General features: G+C 40.6%; 1 protein-coding gene across 4 annotated transcripts in view; it reads right to left on the reverse strand.

The window, feature by feature from the left end:
• TENT4A (terminal nucleotidyltransferase 4A) overlaps positions 1 to 17,004 on the reverse strand; it is a 148,802-nt gene that overhangs the window by 90,459 nt on the left and 41,339 nt on the right. For all 4 annotated transcript variants that reach the window (XM_073332401.1, XM_073332402.1, XM_073332400.1 and 1 more), the window contains exons 6-8: positions 5,957 to 6,085; positions 4,001 to 4,214; positions 697 to 823 (exon numbers count right to left, since the gene is read on the reverse strand). In XM_073332401.1, the coding sequence (XP_073188502.1) occupies positions 697 to 823; positions 4,001 to 4,214; positions 5,957 to 6,085 (470 nt within the window). The remainder of the gene's footprint in view (positions 1 to 696; positions 824 to 4,000; positions 4,215 to 5,956; positions 6,086 to 17,004) is intronic.

The raw sequence follows: 17,004 nt of genomic DNA on the forward strand, positions 1-17,004 counted from the left end.
ACACATACAAGGTCCATCTGGAGTTGCAAATGCAGAGAGCTTAGACGAATCATCAGCACTTTGCTGTAAAATGCTATATAGGTTACATGCATTATAAATATCAAAGCTTAAAAATGAGTACATGTAAACTTATGGCCATTTGAAAATTACGTATACAGCATGAATAGTGTTATCTTAGTGATTTATTAAAGCAATATTTAAAAACTGCGTAAACACTAGCCTGGCTTTGTTCAGGTGGTCTGTTTTAGCCATCACTCCTCATTCTTTGCATCTTATAGCTACACATGCACAAATATGCCACTGAACTTAAGAAAGCAGTGCACACTGTTGAGTAATATTTAAAATAGATTGCTTGAGGAAAAGAAGAAGATGTATCTAGAACAGAGACCAGCATACCTACTAGATTCCATCCATGCTGAGGAAAGGGAGATAAAGGAATAAAAGCCCCCACCTCCCACCAGATTTGTTAGGCAGTCTGCTACATTTCCCTAAACAGACACTTCAAGTCATGTGCACCAAAACATGCATTCTTACAACACAAAGTTTAGTATGAATAAATCTGTGCAAATTTCAATAGAATGGTAGTATACAACAAATAAATACCCCTTCTTATATTTGAGAAGATTTTAAAAAGTATTTTTAGATATTCCTATCTGATTACATAAACATATGCATATTTAAGAAGTGGACTATTACCTCTCAGAATCTCTATTTGGATATGATCTTGCAAGCGGAGATACTGCATGACTAAGAACAATGTAGGCATAATCAAAAACTTGTTTCACTTGCATGGCACCGTAAGAACTTCTGCCAACGTCATTTCCTGTAACAATGTGACAATTATCGATTAACACATTTTTAAACTAGTAACCAGAAAATCCTGTCAGCCTGAAAGCTCAGTACCAAAGAAGCTTCACCACGGATGGTATGAGTTGATTATCCGAAGGATCTCATGCTGAAAATTTGTTCTTGCACACCAAAGTGTGCTAACAAAACTGCCAAACTGAATTAGGGCAGCCAGTCAGGTAACTGTCGTCTGGCACTTTACGAATGCCAGTTTTTAAGCGTGGCAACGTAAAAAAAACTCAATCCCAATAAAGAGGATTAGAATAAAATCTATAAAATAAATTTCAAGTAATCCCTGTTAAAAGTAGTTTCAATCTACCCTGCATTATTTGTATGGGGAAGGTATCTGAAATTTCTTAAAATAAGTTATATATTAATGTGAATAATAAAGCACACCAGAATACCCCCATGACTAATCTCTTCTCTTTTTGAATTAACAGTTTTAGTTACTTTGGAGTTCACTGCCTCTCCTGTTCTCACCTCATCTACACTAACCAGAAGACTCAATATGCTACAGAGATTGAAAAGCAAAACAAGGTTAGTAGTTGTCCATAAGTTAGATGGGGAACTGCCATCACCCGCCAACTGTCGTAGCAAGAAAACTCCAAACCAACACAACCTCAGTTATTTGTGACCCAAGAAAGGAATGATATGCACTGTAATTAGAACCTTACAAAAAGGCAGGAAAGCCTGTAAACTAGTGTTGCAACTTCAGAGAGTTTGTTACTAGAAATTGTTGTCTTCCAGATCATTGATAAACAGTGTTAAATAGTGTAGCGTCAAGAACTGATCCCTATGAAACCCTGACTAGAAATCCCCGACTTGACTATTCCTCATTTGCAGTTATATTTTATTTACTCACTTAATGTGCATGTTGATTTTGCATTCCAGTTTTTAAATAAAAAAGGTCATGAGGTACCAAGTCAATACTTTACAGATGTTTAAGTATATGACAACACTTTTACTTTATCAACAAAACTAGTAATCTTGTCAAAAAAGATCAAATTATTTTGACAGGACCTATATTCCATAAACCCATATTGAGTAGCATTTATTATATTAACCTCCTTTAATTCTTTATTAATAGAGTCCCATATCAGTCATTCCATTATTTTGCTCAGGACCAATATCAGGCTGACAGGCTTATAATTACCCATGTCATCCTGTTTACCATTTTTAGATATTGGCACAACTTTACTTTGTGTTCCAAGACTCATTAAAAATCAACTTTAATGAACAAGAGACTCCTCTGACAGCTCTTTTAAAACTCTTGGATGCAACTCTTGGATGTGGAGCAGTTAGTTTTAAGATGTCTAACTTTTCTAGCTACTGTTTAACATTCTTCCAAGTTACTGTTCAAATAAAGTGTATCCTCAATATTGTCATACAAATATATCTCGCTTTTCCCCCAAATTGAATCATTCTGCCTTTTCTGCATTATTGACAATTCTACCATTTCCACTGAGTAACAGGACTGTTAAGATTCTTTTCAGTTCCTGATATTATCCTCAGCTCTGTTGGCAGATTTGTGTTCTTTTTGCTTCCCTTCTAACTTTCCTACAATTCGTAGCTACCAATTTATTTATTACTATCCATTTCCTTTTGCTTCAATTTGTTATATATGTTTAAATTTTTATAGCTGCATTCACTTCCCCTCCAACCCATGTTGGTTTTTAACTAGCATGGCCTTCTTTTGACAGACCTGCTAGGCATTTAGTGAAATACTCTAGAACAGTTGCTAATAAATCATTACTAATTGTACATTTAAATCCTCTCACCTGGTTTGGCTCAATCATTTACCGCTCTGTGAAACTGGCCCCTTTGTACATACATAACTGGTTTGGACTTTATTCTGTTTGCATAAAAAATGAATCATAGAATATAAGGGTTGGAAGGGACCTCAGGAGGTCATCTAGTCCAACCCCCTGCTCAAAGCAGGACCAATCCCCAACTAAATCATCCCAGCAGGGCTTTGTCAAGCCTGATCTTAAAAACCTCAAAGGAAGGAGATTCCACCACCTCCCTCGGTGATCCATTCCAGTGCTTCACCACCCTCCTAGTGAAAACGTTTTTCCTAATATCCAACCTAAACTTCCCGCACTGCAACTTGAGACCATTATTCCTTGTTCTGTCATCTGCTACCACTGAGAACAGTCGAGATCCATCCTCTTTGGAACCCCCTTTAGGTAGTTGAAAGCAGCTCTCAAATCCCCCCTCATTCTTCTCTTCTGCAGACTAAGTAATGTAGTGATGACATGTAATGAAGTCATGATCATTTGTACCTAAACTACCACTATTTAATTTTGTGATTAATTCCTATTTATCTGTCAAGCACGGTCTGATATAAAATTCCCCAACCCAAGTTGGATGCAAAATTTTCTGAGTTAGGAAACTGTCATCTTTAATATTTAGAAATTTCAACGATGTTTAGCACTGGCAGCACAAGATCTCCAGCAGGTGTCACTCAGATTGAAGTCCCCCATAATCTTTTTTTCCTACATATTACAGATAGGGGCTTAAGGAACCAGTCATCATCTTCTCTAGTGTGATCTGGTGGTATGCAGCGTACTCCCAAAAAGACTATCTTGTGCTTTTTTTAGGACATTGATCCATAAACATTCAGTCATTTTCTGATTTGTCAGTGACTCAGAAACAGGTAAACTGAATAGACAAATACAATAACCAAACAGATGAAGCTACAATTCAGGTAAAATTCATACACAGGTAAATATTCTAAATTGTAAGCTCATTTCTTCACATATACCAACATAATTCTGAATGTTACATATCATATGTAATTTTTTTCTTGTGTGCGCTTTTAGTCTAGCACTTTGTAAACTTAACTGAATACAAGGTATAGAAGCATAGAATCTCAGGGTTGGAAGGGAGCTCAGGAGGTTATCTAGTCCAACCCCCTGGGCCAATCCCCAATTTTTGCCCCAGATCCCTAAATGACCCCCTCAAAGATTGAACTCACAACCCTGGGTTTAGCAGGCCAATACTCAAACCACTGAGCTATTCCCTCCCCCCATGGACATCTTAAAGCAACACAATGTAGTTCCTTCACATAACAAAGAACAACTTTGATCTTTTTATCATACTCTACATTTCTGATTTTAAAAAAAAGTATTTAAAAAAAGTTATGTAATCTTACCAGGGAGGAGAGGATCTTCTATGCACAACATGGATGGTCTATATCCATTGGTCATGGCTTTCATGATTTCTTCTTTGGCAATATAGGCACCTCCATTTTTTATTCTAATACCAGTTTTCAAGTAATTAAAATTTCTTCCATACAGTTCAAAAAATTCTACTAGAAGCATTCCAAGGTTTTCATCAGCTCTCCTGGCATCAATTCTTGGATGCAACTGTAAAGAAGAATGTCTGATACTTACTAAAAGAGTGAGGGTAGATGATAGGCATATACTAGCAAACTGACAAGCCATGTACTAATGGTGAGACATAAAACTGGTCCATTGCAGCCACTTCATTAAAAAGCTCAGAATGAACCTAAAAGTTGAAATTCTATTACCTTTCCCAACTAAATTTTCCTAAGCTTTCCTTAAACTTCGCTTCACTAATGTAACCAACAGTGGGCAGCACTTGAATACTATATGGAACCTATAGGTACTTAACCGAATCTTTCTGCTTAGTCTAGTTTTCTAGTCCAAAAGCAACAGAGAAGAATTGCCACTTAGATTTGATGCGTAGTTAATGAAGGAATATTGGTTAAAGTTTTCATAAGGATTCTGCAGTGGTGGCAGTTTTCAGAAGGTGGACAGAAAATAGAACTCCGTGTTTCCCCTGCAAATGCTTATGCATTCTAGAGCAGATACGCAAAGCTGGCCTCTCACCATCATCCCCATGTTTTACCACATGTACACACTTGAAGACACCTCACACAGCAGACAACTAGCCAATAACTAAACTTCAAAGCTACCCATAAAGAATGCCTATGCTGGAGCATATGCCTAGATCAGAGTGAGGCCCTGTTTTTAATCTGAGTTAACTGACTGCCAACTCACTGTAGTTAGTCTTTATAATAATCCAGAAACTCTGCAAACATTTACAAATGAGCCATATGGAAAAAGTATGTAATTAAAGACTATCATAGTGCATCCACACAAAGGGCCTGAATTATGATTGTATTTCTCCATAGCTTTGTTCTAAGAAACTGCTTAAATCATTTTAGCTGAAATTTGCAATGAGCCAGTCTGAAGGAAACCCCTAGAATGGAAAAGTTTCAGCCCAATCAAAGCTATAAGCAACTGAAAACTAGGTCTTATAATGGAAAGTGTTTGGCAACCAGACTCACCTATAATATACTGAACACAAGTTTCACACATAAAATTTACCTTTTTAACAAGGTATCAAAATTCTGTGTGTGCTCCATAAACATACATCTTTGTATGTCAGAAGTAGCCTTTATCACAACAGGCATTTGGGTGAGAGAACAGCCAGGCCCAGCTGTCCTGGTTCCAACCCTACTCCCATTAGCACAGCAGGAGGTCTGCTGACAAGGGAAGCAAGAAAGCAAAGGATGCAGAGAAGATTCCAAAGGAATTCAGGGGCATGCAAGGACCCTCAGGGAAACCCCTCCATCCATCCTCGATCTGGTAACAGGGAGGAAGGAGTAACAAAGAGATCAGGGAGGAGTAGTCGTGGAGAACTCAGTGAGGCTCTCTAACATTACCATAATTTGACTACAGTTTGTTTCCAGTGTTTCTAGCGAAATGACTACCATGTTGGGTGGCCTGCTGGCTTGCAGCCCAACCAGATAGGGGGTGGGGCAGACGACTGGCAGCCTCTGCCAGAAGAAGGGACAGTTCTAGGCAGCAGGTTTGACAAAAAGGACATGTAGAGAGGGCCATTATGCCACTCTCCACATTGATCATATCATATAATATTTTCAGAGGCCTCTGCTGCTGTTCTCATCCATACTCTGAGGAGAGCTCTCAGAGCTACGAGAGGCAGCCTGCAGGGAATGGAGATCACAAAGCCTTAACAAAGGGAGAGCTGTGTGTCACTAAAAGCCAATTGAAAATTGGGGAATTCACTGCAGAGACTAAAATTTAAGAACAGCGTAACTAAAACAAAATAGAGAACTTACCTGCAGGAAACTAATTGCCATTAAAATTAGGCTGTAAGAGCTAATTCCACCAGTAAAAACTTCATTCAAATCCCTCTGAAGAAGGAACTGTTTTAATACTAAAATCAAGTAAGGCAGCAATGAATATTTCTGTAAATAAGAAAAATAGGTCTGTTATAATCTATTACAAATTCTATAAAGATTTTAAGATGCATTAACATGTCAAATTCTATCCTCAAAAGCATGACTATAGGACTTTTTAATCAGGCTATTTAAAAGTCTTTTTACTAGCCCTTTACCCAAAGGAACAGTTAACGCTTTATTTTATTCTATTCACATTTTATTTCTGCGTAAGTACGGTATTTAATTTGGCATATTGTTTCTTCCTAACATAACAGAGAAAGCTACTTTTTTAAACTCCTTTATCAGCCAAGACATTATTATCCAAAGTGATCATCAAATTATATTGCAGGAGGGATATAAACAGCAATAACTACTACAACAGCTGATTTAGTAATAGTTAGATGACAGCTAACGCTTTGCTGTATAGGTATAACTAATAATCCAAACCAGATCAAAAATATAAACATTTCACTAAAGTTGGTTAGTTATTATGCATCGTAACAAAGTTGTGAAGAAACAATGCATTAAAGTATACCAGCTTCACATTTATTTAAGCTCTCCAGGAAAACAGTTCAGTTCATGGAGTATAAAAGCTCCTAAGGACTTGTGTTGACACCATACAAAGGAGGGCTATATTAAGGTAGGAGCGGCAAAGAATCTTGTGGCACCTTATAGACAGACTAACAGATTATGCTCCAATACATCTGTTAGTCTATAAGGTGCCACAGGACTCTTTGCCACCTTTACAGATCCAGACTAACATGGCTATCCTTCTGATACCATATTAAGGTAGAGACTTTAAAGCAGCATGCTAGCACACTGAAGTTGCACCGCAGTGGGCACACTGCTGAATTCTTTAACAGACAGAGGAAGAGTACCTAGCATGCAAAAAAATTGCTTTTCAGCACGAAAGAACTGCCTTTCAGTCCTTACATATTTCATATACAGAAGCTATTCACTTCTGTAAAAGCTAGGCTTTTTGCATGTCATTCATGGAAAGGTGGGAAATAAAGTATTAATGTTCAGAATGATGGTAATCTTTACTGTGCAACATGCTTAATTTAGCTAATAGTTTCTTAAGCAGCATATTATGTGGAGCCTTGCCTCACTTAAGACTAACTTCAGTGCAGCTCACTTCAATTCTGGGTGAAACACCCATCCCATTTATTTAAATGACAAACAAACAAACAAACAAACAAAAATCCTGAGCTATAGTTTCTATCCTAGCACACCTTTTAAGTTCTTCGGAATTTTATCAAATTCATTTTGGGCTGACAGTTTCCAAGCTTGCTCTCAAGCTACAAGCAATTGCTAGTTTTGAATAGACAGCTCAGCTGTTTGAGTTTTGAATGCATTAAAAACCCTAATTTGGTTTTGGTAGTTTTAACTAGAGCTCGTTGGGAAATGTTTCCCCTTCTTGGGAAAAATTCAACAGAAATAAAAAATGATTTTCTAGAAACCGTTCTACAAATTTGAAAGGCTTATCAAAAAACAAAAATTCATCAGAAACTGAACACATGAAAATTTATTTTGACAAAAAACTCAATTTTTGACTGAAACATTAAACCAAAAATGTCATCAAACTAACTTTTATCAAAGAAATTTGCAATCAATTTTTTATATTAACCTAAAAACCTACAGGAGTTTGGAATACTGGGGCACTGAAGATTTAGAGACAAAACACTAAGGGTACGTCTAAATAGCCCATGGCAGCAAACCTCCCACCCTGGGGCAACAGACTCAGGCTACTGAAGGTCATCCTAGTGCTCTAGAAGTATCCGTGTGGACAACTCTTCCAAGGTTCAGCTCAGGCTCTGAAGCCTAAAGAGGTGGGTGTAAATCAGCACCCCTGGTTAAGACAGGGGACATCACAATTCAGATCATCAATAAAGAAAAAAGTGAAAGCCTGATATTGTTGATATTTCAAATCTTAAAGTTAAGGCACCTTCAAAGACAGTGTGACTTCAAACTGGATTGTGACAAGTTCTGGGTCAGAAATGTTTAACTTAAAAGCTACTGCGGTTTTCTACAAGTTCAGATTCTTGGGGAGGTTTTTTTCGGGGGTGGGGGGAGGAGGGTCTGTTTATTTTTAAAGTTTTAATGAAAACTTAAGCCAAATTCAAAGATATTATATACTTCACTGTAAGTTACTGTATATTATTAAGAAATTTTTATTTGCATAATTTGGCAAATATGTAGTACAAAGACCATATTTTAAGGCATCAGCAGAAGAGGTCACAAAGATTTAATAAACTGACACAAATTTGTCCTTCACCTTTCCAAATTACACTTCTGTACAGAACTGAGATAATGTCCATGTTTAAATTTTTCAAACATTGGAAATGAACAGTTTATTACAGTGTTTCCTCCAAACAAACTTGGCTAAGCACACACGAGTACTATATATGCAAAATTTCAACAAGTGAGACTTCTTGCTACACTTGTTACTCAACCATCTAAATGCCATTTTAAAGCAGACCTTTTCAAACAAACAATTCTCCTTGCAGAAGAACATAAGAATGGCCATACTGGGTCAGACCAAAGGTCCAGCTACCCAGTATCCAGTCTGCCGACAGTGGCCAATACCAGGTGCTCCAGAGGGAATGAACAGAACAGATACTCATCAAGCGATCCATCCCATCACCCATTCCGAGCGTCTGACTAATGGAGGCTAGGGATACCATCCCTGCCTATCCTAGCTAATAGCCATTGATGGGCAGAGCCTCCACTAACTTATCTAGTTCTTTTTTGAACCCTGTTATAGTCTTTGACTTCACAACAAAAAGTTTTGCCTCTGGCAAAAAGTTCCACACACTGACTGTGTGTTGTGTGAAAAAATACTTCCTTTTGTTTATTTTCAACCTGCTGCCTATTAATTTCATTGGGCGACCTGTAGTCCTTGTGTTATGAGAAGGAGTAAATAACACGTCCTTATTTACTTTCTCCACATAAGTCATGATTTTATAGACCTCTATCATATCCCCCCTTAGTCATCTCTTTTCCACTTATTCTCTCCTCATACGGAAGCTGTTCGATATTCCTAATAATTTTTGTTGCCTTTTTCTGAATCTTTTCTGCACGTAGTATTCAAGATGTAGGCATACCATGGATTCATATATAGAGGCAATATGGTATTCTCTCTTATTATCTATCCCTTAATGATTCCCAATATTCTGTTTGCTTTTTTGACAACTGCTGCACATTGAGTGGATGTTTTTAGAGAACTATCCAAAATGACTCTTTCTTGAGTGGTATGTGTATAGTTGGGATTATGTTTTCCAATGTGCATTACTTTGCATTTATCAAAATTGAAATTCATCTGCCATTTTATTGCCCAGTCACCCAGTTTTGAGAGATCCTTTTGTAACTCTTCGCAATCTGCCTGTGACTTAACTATCTTGAGCAACATCTGCAAATTTTGCCACCTCACTGCTTACCTCTTTTTCCACACCATTTATGAATATATTGAATAAGACTGGGCCCCATACAGACCTGCAGGGGACACCACTATTTACCTCTCTCCATTCTGAAAACTGACCATTTATTCCTACCCTTTGTTTTCTATCTTTTAACCAGTTACCAATCCAGGAGAGGACCTTCCCTCTTATCCTATGACAGCTTACTTTGCTTAAGAGCCTTTGGTGAGGGACCTTGTCATAAATATACACAGGGAAGCTGTACTGAATTGCCTTTCCTGTAAGGGGTTAATCAGTTCAATTAACCTAGCCTTTGGTGAGGGACCTTGTCAAACGTTTTCTGAAAATCTAGAGTATACTATATCCACTGGATCCCCCTTGTCCACTTGCTTGTTGATCCCCTCAAAGAATTCTAGTAGATTTGGTGAGGCATGATTTCCCTCTATAAAAACTACGTTGACTCTTCCCCAACAAATTATCTTCATCTACGTGTCTGACAATTTTGTTCTTTACTATAGTTTCAACCAGTTTGCCTGATACTGAAGTCAGGCTTACTGGCCTGTAATTGCCAAGGTCACTTCTGGAGCCCTTTTTAAAATTGGCGTTACATTACCTATCCTCCAGTCATTTGGTACAGAAGCTGATCTAAATGATAGGTTACAGACTACAGTTAGGTTTCAGAGTAACAGCCGTTTTAGTCTGTATTCGCAAAAAGAAAAGGAGGACTTGTGGCACCTTAGAGACTAACCAATTTATTTGAGCATAAGCTTTCGTGAGCTACAGCTCATTTCATCAGATGCATACTGTGGAAAATACATAAGATGTTTTTATACACACAAACCATGAAAAAATGGGTGTTTATCACTACAAAAGGTTTTATCTCCCACCACCCTACTCTCCTGCTGGTAACAGCTTATCTAAAGTGATCACTCTCCTTACAATGTGTATGATAATCAAGGTGGGCCATTTCCAGCACAAATCCAGGGTTTAACAAGAACGCCTGAGGAACAGTGTGGGTGTGGGGGGGGAAGGAATAAACAAGGGGAAATAGGTTACTTTTTATAATAACTCAACCATTCCCAGTCTCTATTCAAGCCTAAGTTAATTGTATCCAATTTGCAAATGAATTCCAATTCAGCAGTCTCTCGTTGGAGTCTGTTTTCGAAGTTTTTTTGTTGAAGGATAGTCACTTTGAGATCAGAAATCAAGTGACCAGAGAGATTGAAGTGTTCTCCGACTGGTTTTTGAATGTTATAATTCTTGACATCTGATTTGTGTCCATTTATTCTTTTAAGTAGAGACTGTCCAGTTTGACCAATGTACATGGCAGAGGGGCACTGCTGGCACATGATGGCATATATCACATTGGTGGATCTGCAGGTGAACGAGCCTTTGATAGTGTGGCTGATGTTATTAGGCCCTGTGATGGTGTCCCCTGAATAGATATGTGGGCACTGTTGGCAACGGGCTTTGTTACAAGGATAGGTTCCTGGGTTAGGGTTCCTTGTCCTGTAGGCAAGACAGCCCCCCAACCTTTTGTAGCGATAAACACCCATTTTTTCATGGTTTGTGTGTATAAAAACATCTTCTGTATTTTCCACAGTATGCATCCAATGAAGTGAGCTGTAGCTCACGAAAGCTTATGCTCAAATAAATTGTTAATCTCTAAGGTGCCACAAGAACTCCTTTTCTTTTTGAGACTACAGTTAGTACTTCTGAAGGAATTCAGATGTGAAATTGCAGAATTCTTGGGTAAATACCATCTGGTCCTCGTGACTTATTATTGTTATCAATTTGTTCCAAAACCTCCTCTGACACCTCAATCTGGGACAGTTCCTCAGATTTGTCACCTAAAAAGAATGGCACAGATTTGGGAATCTCCCTCATCCTCAGCTGTGAAGACTGATGCAAAGAATTCATTTAGTTTCTCCGCAATAGCCTTATCCTTGAGGGCTCCTTTAGCATTTCGATTGTCCAGTGGCCCCATTGGCTGCTTAGCAGGCTTCCTGCTTCTGGAGTACTTAAAAATTTGTTGCTATTACTTTGAACAGCTAGCTGTTCTTCAAATTCTTTTTTGGCGTTCCTAATTATATTTTTACACTTCATTTGCCAGAGTTTATGCTCCTTTCTATTTTCCTCACTAGGATTTAACTTACATTTTTTTAAAAGGATGCCTTTTTGCCTCTTACTGCTTCTTTTACTTTGTTGTTTAGCCACAGTGGCACTTTTTTGGTTCTCTTATTATGTTTTATAATTTGGGGTATACGTTTCAGTTGAGCCTCATTATGGAGTCTTTAAAAAGTTTCTGTGCAGCTTGCAAGGATTTCACTTTTGGCACTGTAACTTTTAATTTCCAGTTAACTAACGTCTTCATTTTTGTGTAGTTCCCCTTCTTGAAATTAAATGATACACAGTGTTGGGCTGCTGTGGTGTTTTCCCCGCCACAGGGCCTTTAATTTTAATTATATTATGGTCACTATTACCAAGTAGTCCAGCTATATTCACCTCTCGGACCAGATCCTGTGCTCCACTAAGGACTAAATCAAGAATTGCCTCTCTTCTTGGGGGTTCCAGGACTAGCTGCTCCAAGAAGCAGTCATTTAAGGTGTAAAGAAACTCTCTCTGCATCCCGTCCTGAGGTGACATGTGCCCAGTCAATATGGGGAGAGCTGAAATCCCCTATTTTCTTATTTTTATAGCCTCTCTAATCTCCGTGAGCATTTCACAGTCACTATCACCATCCTGGTCAGGTGGTTGGTAGTATATCCCGACTGCTATATTCTTCTTATTAGAGCATGGAATTACCATCCATAGAGATTCTATGGTACAGTTTGGTTCAGTTAAGATTTTTACTTCATTGGATGCTACGCTTTCTTTCACATATAGCGCCAATCCCTAACCAGCATGACCTATTCTATTCTTCAGATATATTTTGTTCCCTGGTATTACTGTGTCCCATTGATTATCCTCACTCCACCAAGTTTCTGTGATCCCTATTATATCAATATCCTCATTTAATACAAGACACTCTAGAGTTCACACATCTTATTAATTAGACTTCTCGCATTTATATATAAGCACTTTAAAAACTTGTCACTTTTTAGCTGCGTGCCATTACATGATGTAATTTAATGGGACTTTTTTCATTTGACTGTTACTCATCAGATCCTACCCGTATTTTATCATCTTCCATCCTCTCCTCCTTACTAAGGCATAGGGAAACTCCATTAATAGATCCTCCCTTAAGGGATGTCTCTGTCCAAACCATGTGCTCCTCTGCACCTGTCGGCTTTCCCCCAGCCCTTAAAATTAAGAAGGTCACAGAACAGTTTTTAAACTAAGTTCCAGCAATCTGGTTCCATTTTGGTTTAGATGGAGCCCATCCTTCCTGTATAGGTTCCCCCTTTGCCAAAAGTTTCCCCAGTTCCTAATAAATCTCAACTCCTCCCTACACCATCGTCTCATCCACACATTGAGACCCTGCTCATGGAACTGGAGGTATTTCAGAGAATGCTACCACAGAGGTCCTGGACTTCAATCTTTTACCTAGCAGCCTCTATTTGGCCTTCAGGACCCCTCTACAGGCTGGTAAAAGTCCCTAATAGCTGCTAGGTGGACCCTGAGCTTAGAGATAATCCAGATCGTTTTAGGGTAAAGCACAGTCTAGGATATGTGGAAGAGTCACAGATTCTGGGGAGATTTGTTGGGACGTGCACCAAATCTGAAACCTAGACCATTTCTGCACGTAAGGTATGTCCTTTGTTCGGTGAGAGGAGGTGCAGAATAGCCGGGAGAGAGATCAGCGCAAGCTGTGACAGGTAAGGGTACCAGGTCTGTCTTGGCCAAGTAGGAGTGATCAAAATTACATTAGCTCTATCCCTTTTTATTTTCAGCAAGACCTTTGAAAGTAAGGGAAAGGGAGAGAAGGCGTAGAGAAGATCCGTGTGCCAGAGGATTGGGGGAGCCTCACCTAGAGTGTTGTCCCATCTCCTCTGTAGAGCTGTAGCGTGGACACTTCTTGTTCAGGCGAGCAGCGAACAGATCTGCAGACTGTGTCATCTGAATAGGTTGTGAGTACTGACGGGTGTATCTCCCACTTGCAGTTGTGAGAGAATTTCTGACTGAGACTGTCTACTTTTAAGTTGTGTGTACCTGAGAGGTACACCGCAGACAGTGTAACGTTGTGGGAGATTGCACCAATTCCATAATCTCATCACTTCTGCTTAAAGGGAGGGCAATCTGGCTCCCCCCTCTGACTGATGTAAACACAAGCAATGCGGTCTGTCAGGATCGTTGTATGTGATCCTGTGTCAGCAGGAGGAGAGGCGCAGGCATTCCTGACCATTCTCAGCTCGAGGAGACAGATGTGGAGGAATATCTCCACAGGCAACCATTTGCCTTATGTCACGAGGATGTTTAGGTGCACGCCCCACCCTATGAGTGATGTGTCAGTTGTGAGGAGCAATGACTGATGTTTGCAAGAAGGGGATCCCTTTACAAACATTGGCTGGGTCCTTCCACCAGTTTAAGGAGTTTATCCTGGTGGGTAGTGACAGAATTGTCCAACCTATCCTTGCTCAGTCTGTAAACTGAGCCAAACTACATCTGGAGGCATCACACATAGAGCCTGGCATGAAGTAGCACCACCATGCCCACTGCCATATGTCCCAATAGTTGGAGGCAAAGCCTGGCTGGTACTTGTGGGCTACTCTGAACGGTGTCTGAGTGTGACTAAGGATAGCAACCTGTGAGGTACTAGGGCTTTGGCTTATAAATGCATTGAGGTTGGCCCCTATGAATTCCAGGCATTGCACTGGAGTGAGGGTTGACTTCTGGGCATTGACCTGTAGATTCAGTTCTGTAAACAAATGTATCATAGCATTGGTTACTTGGTGAGCCTCCCAGAGAGATCGGGCTCTGAGGAGAAAAATCATCCAGATATGGGTAAATCATTATCCCTTGAGAGAGTCAATGAGCAGCCACCACTGAGAGAACCTTGGAAAATACCCTGAGGGCTGATGTTAGCCTGAAGGGGAGCACTCTGCATTGGTATTGGTCATGTCCCAGAGTGAACCTGAGAAACAGTCTGAGCTGGTAGCATCAAGATGTGAAAATAGGCATCCTGGAGGTCAAGGGTGGAAAACCAGTCTCCCTGTTCCAGTGCTGCAATGATCATTGATAAGGTAACCATCTAGAATTTTGAGCCTTGACAAACTTGTTGAGAGCTCCAAGGTCTAGTATGGGTCTCCATCCTCCCTTCCTTTTAGGTATTAGGAAGTAACAAGAATAGAACCCCTTGTCTCATAGATATTGAGGTACTGGTTTTATGGCTCCCAGCTTGAGGAGGCAATCCACCTGGTCTCATAATAAAGTCTCATGAGAAAGACCCCACAAAAGGGATTGGGAAGGGTGCTGTGCAGGAAGTAGGGAGGCAAAACTGAATGGAATACTGGGTTCGGACAATCTCTAGGACCCATTGGTCCGATGTTATGCATTCCCAGACACTGCGGAACACTGCCAAATCAGTGGCCAAATGGATGTGGTATGATGGTCAGCCATGTCAGTCAGGGGGAGTGGTCTAATGATACCTTGACCTGCCCGACAAAAGTGGTGTTTAGATATAGACAAAGATTGTGGGCAAGATGGTTTTAATTTAGGGAGTTTCCCTCTCTTTGTGGCTTGTAGTGGTGCTGAGGTTGGTACTGAGATCCATGTGATCTATTCTGGAGTTGGGGACTAGTCTTTGCCCTGGTGTATAAATACCCAGTGACACAGAGGGTAGCCCTAGAAACCTTCAGGGTGTGAAGAGAGGTGTCAGTCTTCTCGGCGAAGAGTTTTGTTCCATCAAAGGGAAAGTCCTCAATTGCGGACTGCACCTTTTTCGGGAATCCCGACAAATGAAGCCATGATATTGTAGCATCACCACAGCCGTGGAGATGGACCTAGTAGCCATGTTGAGGGCAAATTGTAGCAATGTCTTCACTTTGAATGACTCACGATGTACTTCTGGCATCTTTTCAATCAAGTCATTCAGCTTTGAGTCGTTTTATAGAATAGTATTTAGCCATGAGGGACTAGTAGTTGGTAATACAAACTTGCAGAGTGGCTGAGGAGTAAGCTTTTCTGCTGAACAGATCAAGGTACTTCCAATCCCTGTTGTAGGAGAAATCCTTGACTGATATGGGCCGCAAAAGTTGACAGCTTCCACCATGATGGCGTTTAAGTGGCGGGTGGGAGAATAGAAATTCATATTCTTTTGCAGGGACATAGTATTTTTTATCTACCCGCTTGCAGGTCAGGGCCACTAATGCCAGGGTTTGCCACGCGGTCTTTGCCAGGTCTAAAATGGCCTCATTAATCAGGAGGGTGATCTTTGAGGAGGTAGAAGAATGGAAGATATTAAGGAGTTGATGATGGGTATCCCCAAAGATGATGGAGAATGGCAACTTCGTCTGGAGGAAGACAATATGGTCCTCGAAGTCACTCCCTCATTGGTACTGGCTTCCTGATCCTTTAAGTCTCAAGGCAGTCCCAAAGCCCTGGATGGTGTGGCCAAGGGAGTGTGCCGCCCCGCGGTGGCGCCCATGGGTGGACATACCAGGATGGTGGTGGTTGGGCCATCTGCAGGTATATCCTTGGGTTCTGTTGGTAGCGCGCACCATATGGAGCTTGGGAGGAGTACAGCAACACTACCTCTTCAAGCTCACTGTCTGAACTCTCACTAAAGAGCGGAGGGGCAGGACATGGCAACAGGGATATTTCCTGTGTTTGGTAATGGTTTGGTGCAGAGGTCTGTGTACCGAGAGGAGGGGACTCCAGTGCATCTGGCATGCTGAGGTCTCTTGAATGGCAGAGTTCCACCTCTACAGATTGTCCCAGCATTGGTGGCGGTGCCAGGGGGACAGGAATCTGATATGTACCAGTCACTCTTGCGCCGGTTGAGCCACCGCTGGAGGTAATGATGCAGGCTTGCATACCGGGAATGTCTTTTTAGAAAAGTGCTTACTCCTGTCCTTTGGCGCCGAACTTGGTGCCTATCAGGTTCATATGCAAATCAGTGGTATCGGTTACTGTCAGTTTCTGTAAACCATGGGTGCCGGACTGAGATGGCCTCAGTGCCGAAGATTCCAAGTGAGATTGTGATTGCTTGCAGCTATCTTGGGGCTCACTATGGGAGATTCCCGCTCTCTTCTGAGAAGATTTGTGTGAGAGGGATTTGCAGCCTGCTTCTTCTACGTCTAAGGATTGTGGGTTGAAGGCAGTGGGGAAGATTCGCGTCTACCAGGCAACTGGGGTTGAAGAGCTGCCTCCATTAAGATAATCTTCTAGCAGAGCTCTCTGTTGTTGCGGGATCTTGGACGGAGCTGTGGGCAAAGACCACACTTCTGTTGTATGCGGCCTTCCCCAAAGCAGCAAATGCACTGAGTGCTTATCCACAATCAGGATTGCCTTTTTACAATTGAGGCACTTCTTGAAGCCCAGAAACCGAGCATACCCCATTGGAGGAAAGGGTCCCTGATGGAGGGAGAA

This window comes from Lepidochelys kempii, chromosome 2 (assembly GCF_965140265.1).
Source record: "Lepidochelys kempii isolate rLepKem1 chromosome 2, rLepKem1.hap2, whole genome shotgun sequence".
Taxonomy (NCBI): Eukaryota; Metazoa; Chordata; order Testudines; family Cheloniidae; genus Lepidochelys; species Lepidochelys kempii.